Source organism: Capricornis sumatraensis, chromosome 13 (genome assembly GCF_032405125.1).
Source record: "Capricornis sumatraensis isolate serow.1 chromosome 13, serow.2, whole genome shotgun sequence".
Taxonomy (NCBI): domain Eukaryota; kingdom Metazoa; phylum Chordata; class Mammalia; order Artiodactyla; family Bovidae; genus Capricornis; species Capricornis sumatraensis.
Window position 1 is genome coordinate 82,396,146 of NC_091081.1, and position 24,109 is coordinate 82,420,254.

A 24,109-nucleotide genomic window follows, 5' to 3' on the forward strand; every position below is an offset into this window, starting at 1 on the left:
GGGACTCAGCTCTAAACAGGCTTGTGCTGTGCTGGGCTTAGTCGCTCAGTCGTGTCCGACTCTTTGTGACCATGGACTGTAGCCCTCCAGGCTCCTCTGTCCATGGGGATTCTCCAGGCAGGAATGCTGGAGTGGGTTGCCACGCCCTCCTCCAGGGGATCTTCCCCACCCAGGGATCAAACACAGGTCTCCCATTGTTGCAGGTGGATTTCTTTACCACATGACCCACCAGCAAAGCCCGAGAATACCGGAGTGGGTAGCCTATTCCCTCTCCAGGGGAACTTCCAGATCCAGGAATCGAACTGGAGTCTCCCGCTTTGCAGGCGGATTCTTTACCAGCTGAGCTACCCGGGAAGCCCCGGGATTAGTAAAGCTTGGACTAATAACTCACATTTTCAGATATGCAGTTTTCAGATATTCAGTAAATGGGTTTACTTCTCTCAAAAGACAAAATACCAAAATAAAACTATACTGATCTCCACCTTCCACGAGTCCAAGAGTGATTCATCCTAGGCTACAGAAAGCAGGAAATACTCCCAGTTGGAGAACAGCATACGCGAAAAGGCCTGAGAGAATTAATTTGGTCCTTATATTCTTTTTTAAAAAAATCGGCATGTCACATTTTCAGCCATATTCAATATAGTAACAATATTCAGTCTATGAGTTTGTTTACTGAACGGACTTATTCTACCACGTGACAGGGAAATACTAGATGGCATGACAGATACGTTAATATGAAAGTCAAACAAAATGAACTGACTCAGAAAACCATACACTCTCAGGAGCCACCAAGCCGTGGGCCCACATACCGGTTTGCACATCCACGTGTTTTCTGCCTTCCACGGGTTCAGGTGTTCGAGGTCTGAGCTGTTCTTGGGCTCGTTTTCTGGCCAAAGCCCTCCTTCTAACCTGCTGCTGTCTCTGAATCTCTACAGGATCGGGCTGCCCAGGCTGAATGACAGAAAAGGCTTATAAAATTTAGAAAATATTTCTCAAAGTGTATAGGAGTGCTGCGCCAAAGCAATTCCTAGGTGGCATAAAAGCATCTGTCATAGAATACTTCCTGCTTATCAGTGAGTTGGTGATTAAAAATTTATCTGAAATTTGTCAGGCAATTACAAAGGTATCTGGTAAAACACAAAAAAGTAACTTCAAAGTATGACTGTTAACCAGAATAAAATGGGTACAGAATCCCAAATAATAAACTGTTTTTCCTCATTCAAGCATTTTTTACCATGAACTCCTCTGATGCCTAGTAAACTGAGGTAACCATTCAGCCTCAATAGATTTTAATGTGTAGTTAAGAAACTGAAAACCACCTGAACTTTTTTTTAGCCTAATTTCATGACAGAATTTCCATAAAAAATACATTAGCTCACAAAGAAAACAACTTCAGTCCAAACAAAGCCTGTTCAAGTACACAAACAATAGATGACTAAGGGATTAAGGAGGCAAAAGGCAAAGGAGAAAAGGAAAGATATACCCACTGGAATGCAGGGTTCCAAAGAATAGCAAGGAGAGATAAGAAAGCCTTCCTCGGTGATCAATGTAAAGAAACAGAGGAAAACAACAGAATGGGAAAGGCAGAGATCTCTTCAAGAAATTGGAGATACCAACAGAACATTTCATGCAAAGATGGGCACAATAAAGGACAGAAAAGGTATGGACCTAACAGAAGCAGAAGATGTTAAGAAGAGGTGGCAAGAATACACAGAAGAACTATACAAAAAAGATTTTCATGACCCAGATAACCACGATGGTGTGATCACTCACCTAGAGCCAGACATCTCGGAATGCGAAGTCAAGTGGACCTCAGGAAGCATCACTACAATCAAAGCTAGTGGAGGTGATGGAATTCCAGTTGAGCTAATTCAAATCCTAAAAGATGATGCTGTGAAAGAGGTGCACTCAATATGCCAGAAAATTTGGAAAACTCAGCAGTGGCCACAGGACTGGAAAAGGTCAGTTTTCATTGCAATTCCAAAGAAAGGCAATGCCAAAGAACGTTCAAACTACTGCACAATTACACTTATCTCACGCTAGCAAATGCTCGAAACTCTCCAAGCCAGGCTTCAAAAGTACATGAACCATGAACTTCCAGATGTTCAAGTTGGATTTAGAAAAGGCAGAGGAACCAGAGATCAAATTGCCAACATCCACTGGATCATCAAAAAAGCAAGAGAGTTCCAGAAAAACATCTACTTCTGCTTTACTGACTACGCCAAAGCCTTTGACTGTGTGGATCACAATAAACTGTGGAAAATTCTTAAAGAGGTGAGAATACCAGACCACCTTACCTGACTCCTGAGAAATCTGTATGCAGGTCAAGAAGCAACATTTAGAACTGGACATGGAACAATAGACTGGTTCCAAATTGGGAAAGGAGTACGTCAAAGTTGTATATTGTCACCCTGCTAATTTAAATTATATGCAAAGTAAATCATGAGAAATGCCGGGCTGGATGAAACATAAGCTGGAATCAAGGCTGCCGGGAGAAATATCAATAACCTCAGATATGCAGATGATACTACCCTTATGGCAGAAAGTGAAGATGAACTAAAGAGCCTTTTGATGAAAGTGAAAGAGGAGAGTGAATAAGTTTGACTAAAACTCAACATTCAGAAAACTAAGATCATGGCATCCAGTCCCATCACTTCATGGCAAATAGATGGGGAAACAATGGAAACAGTGATAGATTTTATTTTCCTGGGCTCTAAAATCACTGCAGATGGTGACTGCAGCCATGAAATTAAGACACTTGCTCCTTGGAAGAAAAACTATGACCAACCTAGACAGCATATTAAAAAGCAGGGATTCTACTTTGCCAAAAAAGGTCCATCTAGTCAAAGCTATGGTTTTTCCAGTAGTCATGTGTATGGATGTGAGAGTTGGACTATAAAGAAAGCTGAGCAAAAAGAATTGATACTTTTGAACTGTGGTGCTGGAGAAGACTCTTGAGAGTCCCAAGGAGATCCAACCAGTCAATCCTAAAGGAAATCAGTCCTGAATATTCACTGGAAGGGCTGATGCTGGAGCTGAAGCTCCAATACTTTGGCCACCTAATGCCAAGAACTGACTTATTGGAAAAGACCCTGATGATGGGAAAGATTGAAGGCGAGAGGAGAAGGGAACGACAGAGGATGAGATGGTTGGATGGCATCACCAACTCTATGGACACGAGTTTGAGTAAGCTCTGGGATTTGGTGATGGACAGGTAAGCCTGGCGTGGTGCAGTCCATGGGATTGCAATGAGTTGGACATGACTGAGTGACTGAACCGAACCAAACCATTTTTCAGTGCACAGCTCAGGGGCATTAAGTACATTCACATTGTGCAACCACTACCACCGTTCATCTCCACAACTTTTTTCACTGTGAAACTGAAACTCCGTACTCATTAAATAACACTTCTCTATTCCCCCATTCCCTGCCAACCACTATCTGGCTTATATTTTGCATACATTTTTTTTCCCTTTCATTTTTCTAGCAATCCATCCTTATTTCATAAATGTTTTAGTCTGTAACAGATTAGAAATTTAAAGACAGAAACAAAAATTGGTCCTTCACCACAGGTAGTTTGGAGTACTCTGTGTCAGACAATTCAAACTGTACTTACCAGTGGTACTGACTGTAGAGCGTAAGTGTTGCCTCGGATCACCCTTCTGTCATACATTATGTTTCCGTAATGCACAGGTTCTTCAGGTCTATAAAAACGTATATTCTAAATTATGAGTGTAATAGAGCATTGGTATCCAAAAGTCAATTTTTCATTTTCAAAAATTAAAGTATATTTGATTTACAATATTGAGTTGGTTTCAGGTATACAGCAAAGTATATCAATTATACATATATATATTTTTTAGATTCTTTTCCAGTATAAGTTATTATAAGATACTGAAAGTATCTGTGCTATATACTAGGTCCTTGCTATCTATCTATTTTATATATAGTAGTGTCAATGGCAACCCACTCCAGTACTCTTGCCTGGAAAATCCCATGGACAGAGGAGCCTGGTAGGCTGCAGTCCATGGGGTCGCTAGGAGTCAGACACGACAGAGCAACTTCACTTTCATGCATTGGAGAAGGAAATGGCAACCCACTCCAGTGTTCTTGCCTGAAGAATCCCAGGGACAGGGGAGCTTAGTGGGCTGCCGTCTCTGGGGTCGCACAGAGTCGGACACGACTGAAGCAACTTAGCAGCAGCAGTGTGTAGTTAACCTCAAATTTTCACTTTATTCCTCATCCCCTTTCTTGTTTGGTAACCGTAAGTTACTATGTCTGTGAATCTATTTCCATTTTGTAAATAAGTTCAATTCTATCACTTTTGCAGATTCCACATGTAAGTGATATCATATGATATTTGTCTTTGGGGTCAACTCATTTTTAATAGGATTTAGAGTAAGGTGAAAATATTTTAAGAAAATAATTTTTTTTATAGCACTGTTGATTAAGGAAGTTCCAGAATTAGGTGAGAGAAGGAAGACGTTGAGAATTATGTACGCTACATTGTTATGAAGTAGACAAAGGCCACATAGATGTGTATCCGTATGTATATATTTGTATTCATACATGTGCACATAAACATGGGTGTCTGGAGAAAAGTACCAAAGTATTCATTCAAAGTCATTAATGTGGTTTGGAGGCAGGAGAGGGACAGCAGGTTTGCAAGAGAAGGGGCTAGAGAATAAGGCTGCACTAAGAATGCCCACAGGCATGAATGAGTACATATATTAAAAGATTAAATCTGTGTGTGCATGTATACAGAAAGAAATTTGGGGAAAAAAGGAATTAGAGTTTATAAAAACGTGGAGGAGAAAAAAAGTAGAGGGAGCCAAGCGCAGATTAATATGTGTAGAATGATTCCATTTTGGAAATAAAACCTTCCATATACACGTACATATGCTCCTCTTTGTGTGCACAAGCAAGGTGTGGAAGAGTAAGACTGTTTAAGTTTGCTTACAACAGGGAAGTGGGAGTAGAGATGGGTGAGAGAGAATTAACTTTGCCTTTATTACTCCTTATTTGTAATTTCCATTTGCTTCACAAGAATGTATTACTTTTATAAATTTGTAAACTGAGAAATCAAAAAGACACATCTAAAAGAGCTCCTCTCAAAGGCTTGATTCAGATTGCTTCAATATACCAATCAACTAATTCTATAAAAAGAGAAATTGTTTCTAAGGAACCACCAATGATTCTTATTTCATCTCTTGGTGTGATTTAATAGGAAGGATTTGTAAGCAACCACTTCAAGGCACTAGGAAATATTTCTCCAAGGAGTCCCTTTTAAAACTGAATCTTTTTATAATTTAAATGTTCTTATTTTGGTTTTCTTAAAGTGATAGACATTTCTTATTAACAAATGTCTTTATTGTCAGAATAAGATAATTATGATTTTAGACTCTGCTTGAAATAAGCATCAAGAACTCATGTTCAGTCTTTAATTCAACAATCTGTGTTGAGTGCTAACTATCTGTCAGGCAGATCTTTAGTGAATAGAAGTCATAAAGGGTCTTGCTTCCATGGAGCCTGCATTCTTGGAAAGTTCTGCTGATTCCAAAAATTGAAGCATACAGAAAAAAACTTTAAGAGAACCATAATATTTAATGCCTTTCCAAATATGGATACCTGAATATTTGCAATACTGATGAAGTAAAAGTACAATTCGCAGTCCAACATGGAAGGAGAACCTGATTCCTGTGAAAAGAGATTTATGTGACCCCCATTATGGACACGCTATTGTGAGGTACACCTTTGTATCCCAGTTTCTTTATATGCATAATACATAATATAAAACCAACTTCACAGCACTGAAGACTAGGTAAGAAAATGTATGTTGGTGCTCCAAGAAGGTGCCTGCTTGGCACACAGTCGGCCAATAAACATCTGTTGACTCAATAAGTCGTTTCCCTGCACATGTTATCAATCATGCCAGCATCATGCTCACTAAAAAGTTAACTAATTCCCTTTATTGCTTCAGTCCTCCACAACACAGGAGAGTTTCTTGCTGCTGCTGCTAAGTCGCTTCAGTTGTGTCCGACTCTGTGCGACCCCCTAGACGGCAGCCCACCAGGCTCCTCTGTCCCTGGGATCCTTCAGGCAAGAATACTGGAGTGGGTTGCCATTTCCTTCTCCAGCAGAATTCCTTAGGGAGGGAATTTATTTCTCAGAGAGCAGGGAAGGGAAAGCAGCATAGGCAGGTTCTGCCAGGGCGAAAGGGCCAAGATCCCGCGGCCCCAGGATGGGGAGACACCCCACAGGGGCCGGTTTGCTCACTCACTGCTGCATCAGGTCGTCCCGGTAACGGCGGCGCTGGCAGGGCAGGGCCCGGGGCCGGCTGGTGTAGGTGTAGGTGGCCATGGCTGGAGAGGCGCGCTCAGCCAACGTGGAGGTCGCGCCCGGGGTCGGCCCGCTTCCCTTCCGATGAAGCTTGGCTTCGAAGCAAGTGGGCACTAGAGTGTCGTGGGAGCCGGAGAGGTGCACGTAGTGCCAAGGGCAGGGATTCCGTGATGCGAGGAGGGGCGGCAAGAAGGGAGGCGGGCGAGCCGGGAGGTTGCCAGGGCAGGAAGTAGGAGCTACACAGGGACAGCTCCGTGCACCACCGAACCCTCCCGCGGCGCCCGCGCCGGTTGCCCAGCAACCCAGCGTTCCGCCGAGGGGCGGGGCCTCAGGGCTGTTCCGGCTGGCGGGCTTCCGGGGAAGGTTGCCGGTGCGCCCGGGCACTTCCGGTTCTTGACTCGGCCCACCGCCTTCCTGGTCAACGAGCCTGCGCATGAAGGAGGCGGGCCCGGTGGCCCCAGCAGAGGCCTGAGGACGGCGGCGACGGTCCGCGGCCCCACTCTCGAGGGGCGCTCGGCGGGGCCTGGGTTGGCGCCGTTCACTTAGAGCCCGCTCCTTGGGGACCGCCCTTGGCCGTTTCTCCCGCGCCTGCCGCCGCACCTCTGATCCGGGCCATCCACCTACGACCGCACACGCATGGCGCCCAGCCTCCTATCTCTTGTTACGTGCCAGTGCCGGGCCGGGGGGCTTCCGCTTTGTCTCCGAGCACTGCCACCTCTCCCGCCCCAGAGTCCGCCTGCGTAGCTGGTCTGCCCTTTTCTGCTTCCCTTCCCTGCTTGCCGCTCTGTTGCTAGTCCTTCAGGGGGCGGTCCTTGGGCGTGGAGGGCCGCCCCACAGACATCTCATTTTTGGTAAAGGGTGCGCGTCTTCTTGAGTCTTTTAGGCCCTCCTCTTGCCCTAAAAATGAAGCATCAAGGGACTAGTCTGTCCTTAGAAACAGCAAATGCACTGGTTTTAGTGTTGGCGATGTGAAAGGATTGAGTTTATGTAAGTGAAGGTTATGCTTCCCTGAGTGAACTGTGGTGTTGCAGAAGACTCTTGAGAGTCCCTTGGATTGTAAGGAGATCCAACCAGTCCATCCTAAAGGAGATCAGTCCTGAATATTCAATGGAAGGACTGATGCTGAAGCTGAAACTCCAATACTTTGGCCACCTGATGCAAAGAACTGACTTAGAAAAGACCCTGATGCAGGGAAAGATTGAAGGCAGGAAGAGAAGGGGAATGACAGGATGGGATGGTTGGATGGCATCACCGATGCAATGGGCATGAGGTTGAGTAAACTCCGGGAGTTGGTGATGGACAGGGAGGCCTGGCGTGCTGCAGTCCATGGGGTTGCAAAGAGTCGGACACGATTGAGTAACTGAACTGAGTGGTAACAGTTGTTTGCCTTTGCGTTTGCATTCAGTTAAGTGCTGTGTGGATTTAAATGCGGGTTCTGCACTGTACTAGCCCCATAGCTTCTGGCGAAGTAATGTTTTTGTGTTTCATATTGCAGATCTGCAAAATGGGGGTGACAATCATTTAATGTCATTTACTGAGATGCAGCCGATTGGGTAGAAGTTCTTGTGGGCCTTTTTCATTCTGAAATGCTTGGAGTATCAAATGGACGTGTCACACTGCTGGTTTAGACGTGTGTCGAGTTGGGTGGAAAGGTTGGAGCTAGAGATAAGAATTTGGTACTGGTGAGAGTTCAGAGGGCTTTAGAGACATTAAAAGTAAAAAAGGAAAGAGTGTGGTCTTGGTGAAACCAAAAGTTTCAGAAGGGGTGGAGTCAGCCTGGTTATTATGTAAGAAGTTGTGTAAGATGAGAACTGAGAAGTAACCATTGGGTTTGCCAGCATGGAAGTTGTCTGTGAACTTCACAAAAATAGCAGTTTCTGTGAAGTGGTGGGAACTGAGCCCAAGTGGAACAAAGGGAGGACAGTTTTAGTTGTGAGATGCAGAGTCTGTAACCACAGATTATTCTTTCCAGATGTTTTGCTATTGTTTTAACTACTTAGTGAAGTGCATGAGGCCTTTGGACGGTAGTAGCTCATGAATTAATAAGTTTTTGCCACAAGGTGTCACTAATTCTTCATTAGCTTCTTCTGGCAAATAGAATAGTTGGAGCACAAGCATACCTGTATTAAGGAAATACTATTTTTTTTTAAAATCACATTTTAAAAATAGACCTACTAGAAGGTAATTGTTTACATTGTAGAAAGTGTTCTGTTCAAGTTCTCTCTATAACTGACTCATTGGAAAAGACCCTGATGCTGGGAAAGATTGAAGGCAGGAGGAGAAGGGGACAACAGAGAATGAGATGGCTGGATGGCATCACAGACTGGATGAACATGAGTTTGAGCAGGCGAGCTTCAGGAGTTGGTGATGGACAGGGAAGCCTGGCGTGCTGCAGTCCTGGGGTCGCAAAGAGTTGGACACAACTGAGCAACTAACTGAACCAAGAATATTTGACATCTGTGCACAGGCCTAAAAGGACATATTGAATGCAAGGCTGGGAATCAGTAGGCTAGGGTTCTGGATTTAGAGCTCTGGATTGGGCATTAGAAGACTGGGGTTCAACTCCAGTTTTACAGTCACTAGCTGTGTGACCTCAGGCAAAATTTAAGTGATTCTTCATCTTACTGATTTTTTAAAATCTTTCATTATTATTTTAAAGTAACAGTAAATGCCGCTTTACTCATCTCACTCAATTATTTTTACATGTCAAAACAGATGTGTATAACAGAGATGTTTAGAAAATGATGAAGTGTGATGTAAATACAAGATTTAAAACAACTTTATAAAAATCACTTATGCCCAAGTTTGTAGAAGTATAGATATAATATTAAGCAGCTGTATTAGTGAAGATTATCATTTGCAATGGTAACAATCCTGTTTCTTGCTTGGCTAGAAGGGCATGTTTTGCAGTTTTATAAGGGGAGTTCAGGTGACTTCAGGAATGGCAGTGCTACAGGATAGAAGGGCTATGATTCAAATTTGATTCACATCCCTCAGGGATTTGAATGACAGCAAAGTGGGCACCCCTACTTCCCTCTGTTGTTCCATCTGATGTCTTCGTCTCTTTGGTTCCAACTTGCTTTCTCCACCTAATAGGCAACATTGTGATACTATGAAGGTTGTAGGACATCCACAATACAGCATCCTGTAGCTTGAGAAGGTGAGAAGATGGAGCTGAAGAAGAAGATGCTATGAATTACCTTGATTTTGGTGAGGAGAATATGAATTTCAAATTGATGAAAGCCATTGTCAATTAATACTGACTTTCAAGTTAAAGAAAAAATAAAAAGCAAATGTTCTGGAGCAGTCTAATATTTGGATCTGCATGTCTTTATTAAAAAAATTAGTCTTCCATTATTATTTTATCTTCAATAAATTCACATTTTAAAGAGTTAAGATAGTGGGATCAATGTACCTAATTTAAAGAAAATTGAAAAAAAATTTTTTTTAATTACCAAAAAAAGAGATGGGTATAATTTTTAAAAAGAAATCTTCATTTTAAACATTTCAGAATGGTATTCTTTAAAAAGGCATTCTGATCTGGAATGAAATTAAAAGACGCTTTACTCCTTCCAAGGAAAGTTATGACCAACCTAGACAGCATATTAAAAAGCAGAGACACTACTTTGCCGACAAAGGTCCGTCTAGTCAAGGCTATGGTTTTTCCAGTGGTCATGTGTGGATGTGAGAGTTGGACTATAAAGAAAGCAGAGTGCCGAAGAATTGATGCTTTTGAATTGTGTTGTTGGAGAAGACTCTTGAGAGTCCCTTGGACTGCAAGGAGATCCAAGGAGATCAGTCCTGGGTGTGCATTGGAGGGTCTAATGTTGAAGCTGAAACCCCAATACTTTGGCCACCTGATGGGAAGAGTTGACTCGTTTGAAAAGACCCTGATGCTGGGAAAGATTGAAGGCAGTTGGAGGGGGGGATGACAGAGGATGAGATGGTTGGATGGCATCACCGACTCAATGGACATGAGTTTGGGTGGGCTCTGGGAGTTGATGTTGGACAGGGAGGCCTGGTGTGCTGCAGTTCATGGGGTAGCAAAAAGTCGGACATGACTGAGTGACTGAACTGAACTGATCTGGAATATGTATTAATTAAAACCTAGTTTTACTTAACTCTTCAGGAACATATGTATCAATATTATTAGGTGCGTTTGCTAGTCATATAATATTTAATTTCTTTTAACCCCCCCAAAATAAGTGAATTGGTTTTAAACCAAAAAATCTTGAATCATTAATGAAGTTTTCCTTGCACATGTATTCATTATCAGAAGTCTCTTTAATTATCTGTGAGATTTGATCTGAAAAAAATTATCCTGACCTGAATTCTCTTAGAACCAGAAGCAAGTTTTATAAACTTTCCTATATAAAATGGATGGAATTTTATATATAATCTTTATATATAGTCTGTTTAGAAGAGCACAGTAGATGTCAGTGAGGGGAGTGGGGCGAAAGTTGTGCAAAACAGTCTCTTTCAGCTTGAGAAGGGGATTTAAAATGCACCCAGGAGTGAGGCTGGGGGCAGTTATGATGTCATTGGTCAGCAGACACCCAGTCTTAATTCCCTTATTTGAAGAGGAGCGGGAGGAGGAAAAGGAGAAAGCTAAAGCCTCTGGAAGAAGTGCTGTCAAACAAGGGAAAGAAATTATGCCTTCATTTTTCCCTTTTTAAAAAGTTTCTCTTTTATTTTTTAAATTATGTAAGTATGATAAATTTACAGGAGTCTTGGAAAATACAGAACAAAGTTACATATAGTTCTACTGTATATTGCAATTATTTTTAAAGTAGATAAATTAGGATTTTTAGTTGGAGTTTCAATATCAAACTCAAAAATTAATAGAATGACCATATGGAGAAGTAGAAGCATATCTCACATAGTTCCAATGTGATGTAGAAAAACCCAAGTCTTTCCACAGTTATTATATGAACTGGATTGCTCCCAAGTTAACAGTTTATGCCCTATAGACCATGAAATTTTTGCACCTTATGACCCTGGATATGTTCCAGCATCTCCCAGTTTACAGTCTGTAGGAACTTGAATAGAATTTGAATCCTATTGTTGTGTGAAAACTGTATAAATCTATTATGTTGAATTGGTTCGTAGTGCTTCAACATAATTAAGATTTATACAGTTTTGACACAATAGTAGGATTCAAATTCTATTCAAGTTCCTACAGACTGTAAACTGGGAGATGCTGGAACATATCCAGGGTCATAAGTAGCAAAAATTTCATGGTCTATAGGGCATAAATTGTTAACTTGGGAACAATCCAGTTCATATAATAACTGTGGAAAGACATGGGTTTTTCCACATCACATTGGAACTATGTGAGAACTCACAGTGGGTGAGAGAATGTGTATCTGAGGTTTGAGGAAGCCATCAGTATACATGTAGCTCTCAACGAACAGGAGAACTTGAAACCCCTAACCTGGTATTTAATGTCAGAATGACTTTAGTACCACCTTGTACCTTCTGGGCACAAGAACAAGTTCATCCTGGAGGATCTCTGTAAATTTCATGACTGGACAAACCTTTTCTGGTCTGATTGTATCCCTCATGAGAGAAATCACACTAAAGAGAAAAATCTATGAAATAAAGACCATGGGGAAGCCAATAACATGTTGGCAAGCTATAGCCAGCTGTCTTGGAGAAGGCAATGGCAACCCACTCCAGTACTCTTGCCTGGAAAATCCCATGGACAGAGGAGCCTGGTAGGCTGCAGTCCATGGGGTCTCAAAGAGTTGGACACAACTGAGTGACTTCACTTTCACTTTTCACTTTCATGCATTGGAGAAGGCAATGGCAACCCACTCCTGTGTTCTTACCTGGAGAATCCCAGGGACGGGGGAGCCTGGTGGCCTGCAATCTATGGGGTTGCACAGAGTTGGACATGACTGAAGTGACTTAGCAGCAGCAGCAGCAAAAGTATTGAAATCACAGAGTCTGTTCTCTTATCACTGTGGAATTATGTTAGAAATCAATATCAAAAGATATTTGAAAATAACACACATATTTTCAAGTGCAATGTGACATTTACTAAGATCTTTGACTTAACCATTTGAAAGCCTCAATAAAGTTAGGAGACTGAAAAAACCCCTAGGGCGATTGCAGAGAAGAAAGCATTTAAGTGGAAAGTAATACCAAAATAAGAAAATGAAAGATACTTTTAAACATCCCATGTATTTGGAAATTAAATGCCCATTTTAAAATGATGGGTGTATCTAAGGAGCCATAACAGGGAAGATTAGAAAATGTAATAGAATAAAAATGGAAAAAGAATTTACCAGAATTTGTTGCATGCAGCTGAAGCTGCTCAGTGGAATTAAATACAATGTGGAGTCTTGAATAAGACATGAAATCAAATAATGGACACGAGCGTAAAATTTTGTGAAATTTGAACAAAATCTGTATTACATTAATTTCCTGTTATTTTTTTTTGAAGCATAGTATTTCGTTATATTCTCAGAATTGGATTATATATGCCTTTGAACTATGCCTTTGAATAGTCAGAGGAAGCTGAATCTCTAGAAGTGAGACTGTTTGGCATCCCTAAAAACACTGGCACCACCTATGAATAAGACAGAAAACCACAAGAAAAAGAATACTTGAAAGACAGCTAGATGCGATTGAAAGGGAGTGATGTAATAGGCAAAAATGCCTTCTGAGTGCCAGTGATTGTGCTGGGGTGCTGAGAAAAAGACGATGAATAGACCTGTCCTCACGGGTCTAGTGGGGTAACCATATTGTGTGAGATGTGTGATAACAGGGTGGGACAGAGTGCTGTAGGAGCACAGGGACCCCTCACCCATGCTTTGGGTCATGGCAAGCTTCCTGCGTGAAAGGACACTGGAGATCAGGTCATATGAATTTGCAGGAGTTTGCTGGATGAAATGAGGGGGGAAAGAATACGATGGGTGAAGCCCAAGAGGTGAGAGAATGCCTAGAACTTTGAGGCTCTGAGAGCTTGCTGTGTCTGAATCAACACGAAGTAGGGGGTATTAAGAAGTACCCCCTACTTCGTGAGTCCTCATGAGATTCAAAGGAGATTGATGATGCAATAACAATTCAAATCCACATTATGGAGAAGGTTGTTGAGTATCACTTCAGTGATTTAGAGAACCATCCTGAGAAATGTTCCCAGAACTAGAGGAAAGGATTAAAAATATTGACCCTATTGGGGCTTCCCAGATGGCTCAGACAGTAAAGAATCAATCTGCAATGCAGGAGACTTGGGTTTGATCCTGGGTCTTGAGGATCCCCTGGAGAAGGGAGTGGCTAACCACTCCAGTATTCTTACCTGGGGAAATCCCATGGACAGAGAAGCCTGGTGGGCTATGGTCCGTGGAGTCACAACTGAGTGACTACCACACACACATTGAGACAGATGATTGGTATATAGCAGAGCAGATAATTCAACCTAAGACTGCTATTCCTATGGTGCAATAGAAGGAACAACTAGACTTAATTTAACAACTATTTCCTGAGCTAAGTATTAGTACTTGAATACACAGATCAAGAGGGTTCTCCACAATCCAAGAAAAACAAATGGCAATGTTTTTACATTACAGGGATATAGAGGACAGATCTTATGAAAATTCAGGCAAAAAGAAGCAAATCCCCTTGCGAGAATGAAAATCCCACTGACAGGCTTTTCTGCAACACTCAAGATAAGAAGACAATTAAACAACATCTATTAGAGTTTTCAGGGAAAATGTTGGGAACAACCTCACACTCAAAAAGTCCATTATTTTTCCAGGCAATGGCATTTACTTTCAGATCTGCAGCCTTGCACCAGACATTCCTGAAAGAAGTGAAAGTGAAAGTCGCTCAGTCATGCCTGACTCTTTGCCACCCCATGGACTATACAGTCCATGGAATTCTCCAGGCCAGAATGCTGGAGTGGGTAACCTTTCCCTTCTCCAGGGGATCTTCCCAACCCAGGGATCAAACCCAGGTCTCCCGCACTGCAGGTGGATTCTTTACCAACTGAGCTATCAGGTAAGCCCATTGACCATCCTGTCCCTCATTAAAAAAAAAACAACAAAAAAAACCTCACAAAAACAGTAACAAAAGAGAAGTCAAAATGAGAGCTCAGTAATGAGGGAACCATGATTCAGAAGGACTCATGAGACCAGCCTTACTTTGGACCACAATGTAGCTACTTGGTTGACCTCCGTGTGGTCTGGTCAGTTCTGGGGGCTGAGAGTGAAACTTGGCCTGCAAAGCTTCCCTGAACTGTTCCTCCTGAGGTAACTTCCATTTCCCAGAAAATGTATTTCTCTTCCCACATGCTTTACCCCTTGTTTCAGAAGGAATATCAAGTTTGATGACTGCTTAAAACTGATTTGGTTTCCAACATCTGGTAATATTGTCTTAGCTACTTACCTGGTTGAGATACAGTGTTGAGAGGAACTGAACACTCCTTTTCTCAGAACAGATCTGAACACAGCGTACTGATCAGTTTCATGTCCAAGAGCCTCTCATGCTTTCTGCATCTTTCAAACTTGGATGCTTGCCTGGCTTGTGGTACTCTGAATTGGGCAAGACGAGCAAACCGTGTATTAGCCATCGCAGCCTGAAGCTTTGCTTGATCTCATCTGGGACTTGTGAATGTCCCCTTGTTACCTGTGGTTGGAACCAGCACATTGATTGTATACATATGATGCTGATGTTTAGAAATGTAGCTTATCTCTTTTTCTATTTCTTGAAGAAAATCTCAGAAGCAGATACACAATTTATCATTTCCTTTTCATCAAGGAAGTTAGTGACTCAGTTCAGCAGGAGCGATATTCATAAAGGAACAGGAAAAAGGCTGAGATCAGAACATTTCTAGTTACCATTGCTATATAACCAGTTCCCCCAGAAACAAGTGGCTTCAGTAATATTCATTTTCTCAGGCTCCACATCCTTTGGGCTAGGAATTGGAACAGGGTGCCGTGGGGGTGGTTTGTGTTTATCCTGTGAAGCCTGGAGCCTCAGTTGGTAAGACTCATATTGGGGATGATTCAATAGTTAGAGGCTGGAAACTTCTGGAAGTTCTTCCACTCTCCTGTCTGGTGCCTGGGTTGTGATGACTTGAGAATTAGGGCCACTGCTCAAAGCAGTTGCTAACTTGCCCAGACTCAAGGAAAGGGGCCATAGATCCCACTTTCAGTAGGAGAAATGTCAAAAAAAATTGTGGTTGTATTTTAGAAACTGCTAAACTGCTTCCCTTGGAGAAGGTGATGGCACCCTACCCCAGTACTCTCGCCTGGAAAATCCCATGGACAGAGGAGCCTGGTAGGCTGCAGCCCATGGGGTCGTGAAGAGTCAGATACGACTGAGCAACTTCCTTTTCACTTTTCACTTTCATCCATTGGAGAAGGAAATGGCAACCCACTCCAGTGTTCTTGCCTGGAGAATCCCAGGGACAGGGGAGCCTGGTGGGCTGCCATCTATGGGGTCACACAGAGTCAGACATGACTGAAGCGACTTAGCAGCAGCAGCAGCAAACTGCTTCCCTGGTGGCTCAGACGTCTGCCTGCAGTGTGGGAGACCCAGGTTCGTTCCCTGGGTCAGGAAGATCCCCTGGAGAAGGCAATGGCAACCCACTCCAGTACTCTTGCCTGGAAAATCCCATGGATGGAGGAGCCTGGTAGGCTATAGTCCATGGGGTCACAAAAAGTCGGACATGATTGAGAGACTTCACTTCAAACTGTAACATTGATTTTCTTTGGCTCATGGAATGGTGTTATGGATTGAATTTTCTCCCCCCGCCCCCAAATTCATGTTAAAGTCCTAACCTTCAGAACCTTGGAGATAAGGTCTTTGCAGGTATAGTTAGTTGAATTAGAACTATGTCGTATTGGAATATAGTGGACTCCTAGTCCAGTATGATTGGTGTCATTTTAAGAAGGGGAATTTGGGCACAGACCCCCACAGGTAGGAAGCCCCATGAAGATAAAGACAGTGGTGTGGTGTTTCTGCAAGCCAAGGGAGCCACCAGAAGCTAGGGGAGAAGCCAGGAGAGACTTCCTTACTGCCTCAGAAGGACCCAGCCTGAGTCACACCGTGATCTTGTACTTTTAGATCCCATAGCTAGGAGGCCATCAATTCCTGGTGTGTAAGCCACCTGCTTCGTTATAGCAGTCCTAGAAAACTAATACAGATGTGCTTTAGTTTGTTTATAATTTTTAATATTTTTCATATTTTTGACAAGGAATGTATGTTTCTTTAAAAATGGGGGAAATACATTTATTTAATAAAAAAATTTCAATTTCTAGGTTCCATAAAACTTGGAAATATACCAAAATCTTAACTACGGTTGTATCTGTGTAATACAAGTATTGTTGTTCAGTCGCTCAGTCGTGTCCGACTCTTTGCAACCACGTGGACTGCAGCCCACCAGCCTTCCCTGTCTGTCACGGTCTCCCAGAGTTGCTCAAACTCATGTCCATTAAGTCAGTGATGCTATCCAACCGTCTCATCCTCTGCCGCCCTCTTCTCCTTTAGCCTTCAATCTTTCCCAGCATCAGGGTCTTTTCCAATGAGCTGCGTCTTCGCATCATGTAGCCAAAGTACTGGAGCTTCAGCTTCAGCAACAATCCTTCCAATGAATATTCATGGTTGATTTCCTTTAGGATTGATGGATTCGATCTCTCTGAAGTCCAAGGAATTCTCAAGAGTCTTCTCTAGCACCACAGTTCAAAAGCATCAATTCTTCAGGACTCAGCTTACTTTATGGCCCAGCTCTCACATCCATACATGACTACTGGAAAAATCATAGCTTGGACTACGTGGGCCTTTGTCAGCAAAATGATGTCTCTGCTTTTTAATACACTGACTAGGTTTGTCATAGCTTTTCTTCCAAGGAGCAAGCGTCTTTTAATTTCATTGCTTCAGTCACTGTAATTACAGTATAGGTATTTACAATTATAAACCATTACAAGTATAGTTAATTTAAAAAATTCCTTCTATTTCTCTGTGCTGAAAATGTTTTCTGTTATAAGTGTGTGTCACTTTGTTATGGGAGGGAAAATAGACCTCAGGAAGCAGCCATTATGGTAGAAAGAGTAAGGGCTTCAGGGAGCTGGCCCTGGGTCCTGCTCTGCTACTTAGTAATTCTGAGCCTGCTTCCTTATCTGAACATGGGAGGAATATTTCTGTGTTGCTGTGATGTGTCAGTGAATGAACATAGCTGAAACCTCTAACGTGGTGCCTTATGAGCTCAGCCTTCACTCTCTATAACTTAACTGATAACTTCTGTGACTGTGATTATGGGGTGGGTGCAAGACTGAAGTAATTTAAGAGCCATGAATGATTTTCTTTAGTCTTTCTTAGCAAAAGACTAAGGGTGTGAAAAGCTAGGACACGGAGGGGTGGCCCTTACTGAGAAGCAAAGGACGTTTGAGCTAAGAGCCTCTACTTACCCAGGTTCCCCCTAAGGTTTTAGGAAGGGTCAGGGGCAAAAATGGATCAAATGGCCATGTGGCTTTGAAAAAATTTGCAAAAGATATTTTATTTTAAAATATAAATTTATTTAATTGGAGGTTAATTACTTTACAATTTTGTATTGGTTTTGCCATACATCAACATGAATCCACCACAGGTATACACGTGTTCCCCATCCTGAACCCCCCTCCCTCCTCCCTCCCCGTACCATCCCTCTGCACCAGTGCACCACCCCCAAGCATCCAGTATCATGCAGTGAACCTGGGTTGGTGACTCGTTTTATATATGATATTATACATGTTTCCATGCCATTCTCCCAAATCATCCCACCCTCTCCCTCTCCCACAGAGTCCAAAAGACTGTCTAGTAAAAGATATTTAAAAATGTAATCAGTTAAGACTGCTGTCTCCTTCCGCTCTGACCCCCACAACCATCCTGCCCTTGGATGGCTGTGGAGTGGCCAAGGGGCTTTGGGGGTTGGGATATGGGAAAGTTGACTTATGGATGCATTTACTTCGGGTTCAGTGAGATGTATTTATACAGGGTGCTGTCACCTTCTTGAATAGATAAGCCATTGATAGCTGATCTGGGGTACTAGGGCCTTGCAAAGAAATTCCCACTGACCACTATGCCTGCTCGCCCAGCTTGAGATGAATAAGAATACATATAAGAACAGTTTAAAAAATTGTTTGAGTTTTGGCTATGCTGGGTCTTCGTCCCTTTGCGCAGGCTTTCTCTAGTTGCGGCGCAGAGGGGCTACTGTTGGTTGCGGCGCTCGGCCTTCCGGCTGCGGTGGCTTGTCTTGGTGCGGAGCACAGGCTCCAGGCACTCGGGTTCAGTAGTGGGGGCTCGCAGGCTGTAGAGTGTGGGCTCACTGGTCGTGGTGAACAGGCTTAGTTGCTCTGAGGCTTGTGGAATCTTCCTGGACCAGGCGTTGAACGCGTGTCCCCTGCGTTGGCAGGCAGAGTCTTATCTACTGAGCGATCAGGGAAGTCCCTGTAAGAACGCTTTTTACAGGGCCTTGTGGTGACAGTATGTGGGTCCCTGAGGAGAAAAAAGGTTTGAAATACACGGAGCCAGAAAGGGTCTGTGGAAAGATTTTCCAGATTTTCCAGCTTCTATATGAAAGAAACAATAAAAATCTCTCTAAATTTGACAAAAATCTTAAAAATGTACTCGACATGACTGATAATGATTTGAGAAGCTGATAAAAAGTATTCTAAACTATTAATGTTGACGAGAACACCATTTTAATTAAGTAAGCTAGAAAAAAACCAGATATAACTTTTATTCTTTCTGCAGAAAATGTTTATTTATTTTATATAAATGTTTATATATTTTACAAAATCTTTATAGGAAGAAGCAATTTAAAAGGGTGTGTAGACAAAATCTTATTAAAAAGTGATTAAAAAGGGTATGCAGAAAAAGGAACATTAATGAAATGTGTCTAGAGGTTATTAATCAAAATATTACGTAATTTTGAGAGAGGGATTTTGTTTGTTGTCAAACAAACCACCGCTTCATTCAATTGATAACTTATCTAATGCGAACATTGAATTTATAATTCGTGATTTGTTTCTCTACATAGTTTTGTTTGCTTTTAAGTTTGTGTTTGTGAGCTTGCATCCTTGTTCTCCAAAATGACGGAAGGCCCCTCAATACCTGGGTCTGATTTAAGAGAGCCCAGCTTTCAGATTAATCCTTGTTCTTCTCAGAAGTTGTTATTGAATCTGATGCTAATACTGAGTATTGTAGCTTCTGCTTTTCCATCTCCTACAGAAGAACTGAAAATTGGAGCAGCTATTTACCGATCACTTCCTTTTGATCTGGAAGGTTTCAGTGGGTCTGTCTAGTAAGACCTTGAGGATGCTGTTCACCTAGTCAGAGTAAAACCATGACTCAGAGTGTGAGAAAATGGCTCTCAGTTTCCTAGGAAGTTTTAAATATAAAAACACGCTGTGCTTTTGAATAAAAAGTACAGTTTAAAGCCAGTGGATGGAAATTTCCTATAAAAAGATATCAAAACCCCCCTCACTCTTCCTATTCTTAAAAATAAAAGTTGTTTTTGTCAGAGGATCTGAGACCCAAATACATTTTTTGAAATGAATTTGGCAGACTATGATAAGGCCCATGAGTCCAGATTTCTTGCCTTGGGGCAGCCCCTCCACCATGCTCCTGTACCCACTTGTGCTTGGGTGTCTTACGGTTTCAAAACACAGGGGAAAAATAGACTTGCATGACAAAATTGCTTTTACATATATGTGATTTTAATTTGAATCCAGGAATTACTCTGTGGTTCTAAAAGTATTTCAAGTCTGTGAAGCTCTACTACAGATTATTTATAGCAGGTTTATTACAGAAAGAACCAATGAGTCAGTATCTAACTTAGAGTATTTACTCCTCACCGCCTCACCACCCCCACCGTCCACCCCATGCTGGTATGAAGAAAAAGAGCGTGTCTTCAGAATATCTGTGTTCAAATGCCAACTTCATTCTTTGGCAAATTACTTAACTTTCTTATCTATAAAATATAGATGCTGATATTCACCATGAACTTTCCCAATGGCTCCGCAGGTAATGAACCCACCCCCAGTGCAGGAGATGTACAAGATGTAGGTTCAATCCCTGGGTCAGGAAGGTCCCCTGGCGGAGGGCGTGGCACCCCACTCCAGTATTCTTGCCTGGAGAATCCCCATGGACAGAGGAGCCTGGCGGGCTACAGTCCATGGGGTCTTAAAAGAGTATTGGACAAGACTTAAGGACTAAGCAATTTGAAAATTTAGCTCTCCAGGGCCAGTATCATGCTTTGCTCCACCCTAAATGCCTTCTGGGTGCATCTTTGGGGGTGGCTCCAGTGGCTGCTGGCTTAGTGGCCGCAACATCCTTTGTTGAATGATATGGCAAGCAACGTTTTTTCATCCACAGAGGCAAGGGTATTAGATAAGATGACATTTTTAAAGCCTGGGCATTTGATAATATGAGCAAGGGCCAGCAGATGGTAGTTTAAATTTTGCCTATTTTCTGACTCTTTAATCTCTGGGAATGGCCAGAAATTTTGAAAAATTACTATCTCGCCTATGGGGTTGCATAGTCAGACATAAACGTTCATAAATTACACCAACATTCACAAATTAGATTCGAAACAGGACTCAAACAATTTGTTTAAATGCCAATGTAACAAGAGGAATTGTATGCATGCAAATGAACACCTGTGAAAATTCTTAGGCAAGAGCTGTTAAGTTTAGCAACATTGGTTTAGCAATTTGAGAGCGGGAATTTCTTTTGAGGCCAGATGTCCAATTTTGAAAGCTGCACTGTGTCGGGCACTAGGGAAACAAAGAAGCCTCCTGACTGCTTCTCGTATGAGCACAAGAACCCAAAGCAGTGAGCAGTGGCCTAAAGCAGGTCAGGGTCCTTTGCCTGTGGCTTGTGTATGTGTGCGTGGTCAGTTGTGTCTGACTCTTTTCCACCCCATGGACTGTAGCCCATCAGGCTCCTTTGTCCTTGGGATTTTCTAGGCAAGATTACTGGAGTGGGTTGCCATTTTCTCCTCCAGGGCATCTTCCCAACACAGGGATCGAACCTGTATCTCCTGCATTGGCAGGTGGATTCTTTACCACTGAGTTACCTGGCAAGACCAGTTTTACAGATTGCTTTATTGCTTGGCTCTGATGAAATGTTTGTTGAACAGACAAACAATTCCTATCTTTAAAGGAGTTATTGAACTTTATAATTAAAAATCCCAGAAGGAATACATTAAGGTCGTGTGCATTTCAGTGTGCTTTGAGGACTGTGGATGTTCGCTGTAACTTTCAGGATTTAGACATTTAAATCCTGCCATAGAAAATGTTTCTGAGCAATTAAATGCATGCTATCCAAGTGTCGTATCACCTACAATTCTGCCAGAAACCAAGCTACGCTTTTTCTCATTTCCAATTACAATGAAAACTCTGTCACTTTTTGTGAAAATAATAGGGAATACCTATATATCCGCTAGGTGAGGACCTCCAGTTGTTTCTGGTTCCTTAAGACATTAATATATTTTTCATAATGTTTGTTTGGGCTGCATTGCCTTTTTACAGGCTGCTCAATTTTTACGTGTGTAAATGCCTCCATATACTTTAAATATGGAACATGCTGAAAGATCATATCTTATTCCTTCAATAAGCCTACTGGGGAGTGCGGGGGGAGGTTGTCAGGGACATCAGCCTGAGAGTTCTTTATTAGGTGTTGCACACACATTGGAGAAGACACATGCCCAGTGGTATGGCGGAGTGGGCACTGAATGGACCAACCCCCCACCCCCCCCAGCACATTGCAACTATAAACTTCAGATAATCCACAAAGATCAACAAAGGGATATGGAGAGTGAACAAAGGGATATGCAGGCAGAGGGGCGTTGAACGTCAGAGGAAGGTGTATATTTCCTGGCATCGGCTCTGACCGGAGGATGGGACATGGTCCAAAAGGGTGTGTGACTGGCTGAAACCCCAACGGAAGATCTATCGTGTCCTGGCCCAAGGAAGCAGAGGGTGGAGCCTGGGGCAGTCAGAGCAATGAGAAAGTGAGGGATTGCCCAGAAGAGAGGTGACCTGAATTCTGTGTTTAAACACTGCACAAGGTAGGGTTTGGAGTACAGCTGGTTATCTGCGGGTTATACCCCGAGAACAGGAGGCTCAACTAAGAGTTGTGAGCAGCCGGGGTCTTGATGGAGGAGCTGGGGATTCTAGAATCAATCCCCCAAGGATCCTGAGGGACAGCATAACTGAGATCTGCATTGCCACCCACCCTAGGTGAGACAGAGCTCGCCATTTCAATTGAATCAAGTCAGCTGCCTGTTAAGACAAAGTATCAACAATGTTGGGATGAGTGCAGCAGAACTCAGTCTTGACTACAAAGCATTCACAATGCCTGGGTCATAATCCCAAACTAGTCAAGACAAGAAGAACCAGGAGAAAGTGGCCTGCCGCCAAGAGAGAAGACGACGAAGTGGGGGAGAAGGAAGGAAGAGAGGAGGAGGAAGGGGAGATGGAGAAAGAATAAAAACATTCCAGAGAGCCCTCAGGGATGTGTGGGACAACATCAAAAAGACTAACATATAGATAGTTGAAGTTCCAGAAGAGGATACAGAGAACGAGATGGAAAATATCTGAAAGAATAACGACAGAAAAGTTAATGGAATCCCAAGTTTAATGGAATATTTAAATTTACGGATTCAGTAGGCTTATGGGAAATCATATGAGAATTTGGAGAGAATTTCCTGGTTGTTCAGTGGTTAGGACTCTGCGCTTCTACTGCAGGGGGGCATGAGTTTGATCCCTGGTTGGGGAAACTTGATACACTGTGGGGCTCCTGGGCACAGAGCCTTTCTGTGTCCCCCGTTTCTTTGATTATAGGAAACAGCCTTCATTCAGACTCCATGACCTTCCCTCAGTTCCAGTGAGCAGATTCAGTGAAAGTGTTAGTCAGTTGGCCATGTCCGACTCTTTGTGATCCCATGGACTGTAGCCTACCAGGCTCCTCTGTCCATGGGGATTCTACAGGCAAGGATACCTGCCATTTTCTCCTCCAGGGGATCTTCCCAACCCAGGGATGAGGCAGATACATGCAGTTGTAAATTAAGGAAGGGAGGGGACGTGAGACCTGGGAGAAACTGTCAAGAGCAGGCTTGGGGCAAGGTCCTATTTCTCCATCAGCAGATGCAACAGTATCTTTGAGCTGTTTTGCAAATACTGAAACCCCCTCCAGGTGGGAGAAGTTAATGATGATAGGCTACCCACAAGCATGTAGACCCCAGACCAGTTGGATCTGAAGGTTGATGATGCTGACTCCTATCTACCTCACCACCAACCCATCAGAAGAATGTCCACAAGCTGATCATGCCCTCTTTGAAAAGTTACTATAAAACTTCTCCCTATCTTCCCCAAGTTGGGACACATGATTTGAGGGCATGAACCTGGTTTGCCCACTTTGCCTGGCAAAGCAATAAAGCTATCCTTTTCCGCTTCACCCAGAACTCTGTCTCTGAGATTTGATTCCGCACCTGTGGACAGAGAAGCTGAGCTTTCCACAACAAACCAAGGTCCTGATGCCAGTGTTGTTGTTGTTGTCCAGTGGCTAAGTCTTTGTCTGACTCTTTGCGACCCCATGGACTGCAGCACGGCAGCCTTCCCTGTCCGTCACTATCTCCCAGAATTTGCTCAAACTCATGTTCATTGAGTCAATGATGCTGTCCAACCATCTCATCCTCCGTTACTCCCTTCTCCTCTTGCTCCCAATCTTTCTCTGCATCAGAGTCTTTACAGTAAGTTGGCTTTTCCCATCAGGTGGCCAAA

At 42.8% G+C, this 24,109-nt stretch overlaps 1 protein-coding gene across 1 annotated transcript in view; it reads right to left on the reverse strand.

Moving 5' to 3' along the window:
- The window catches only part of RSPH3 (radial spoke head 3), a 38,973-nt gene that overhangs the window by 6,510 nt on the left and 8,354 nt on the right, over positions 1–24,109 (reverse strand). Inside the window, exons 2-4 of the mRNA XM_068984973.1 lie at positions 6,280–6,958; positions 3,616–3,703; positions 810–951 (exon numbers count right to left, since the gene is read on the reverse strand). Of these exons, the coding sequence (XP_068841074.1) occupies positions 810–951; positions 3,616–3,703; positions 6,280–6,958 (909 nt within the window). The remainder of the gene's footprint in view (positions 1–809; positions 952–3,615; positions 3,704–6,279; positions 6,959–24,109) is intronic.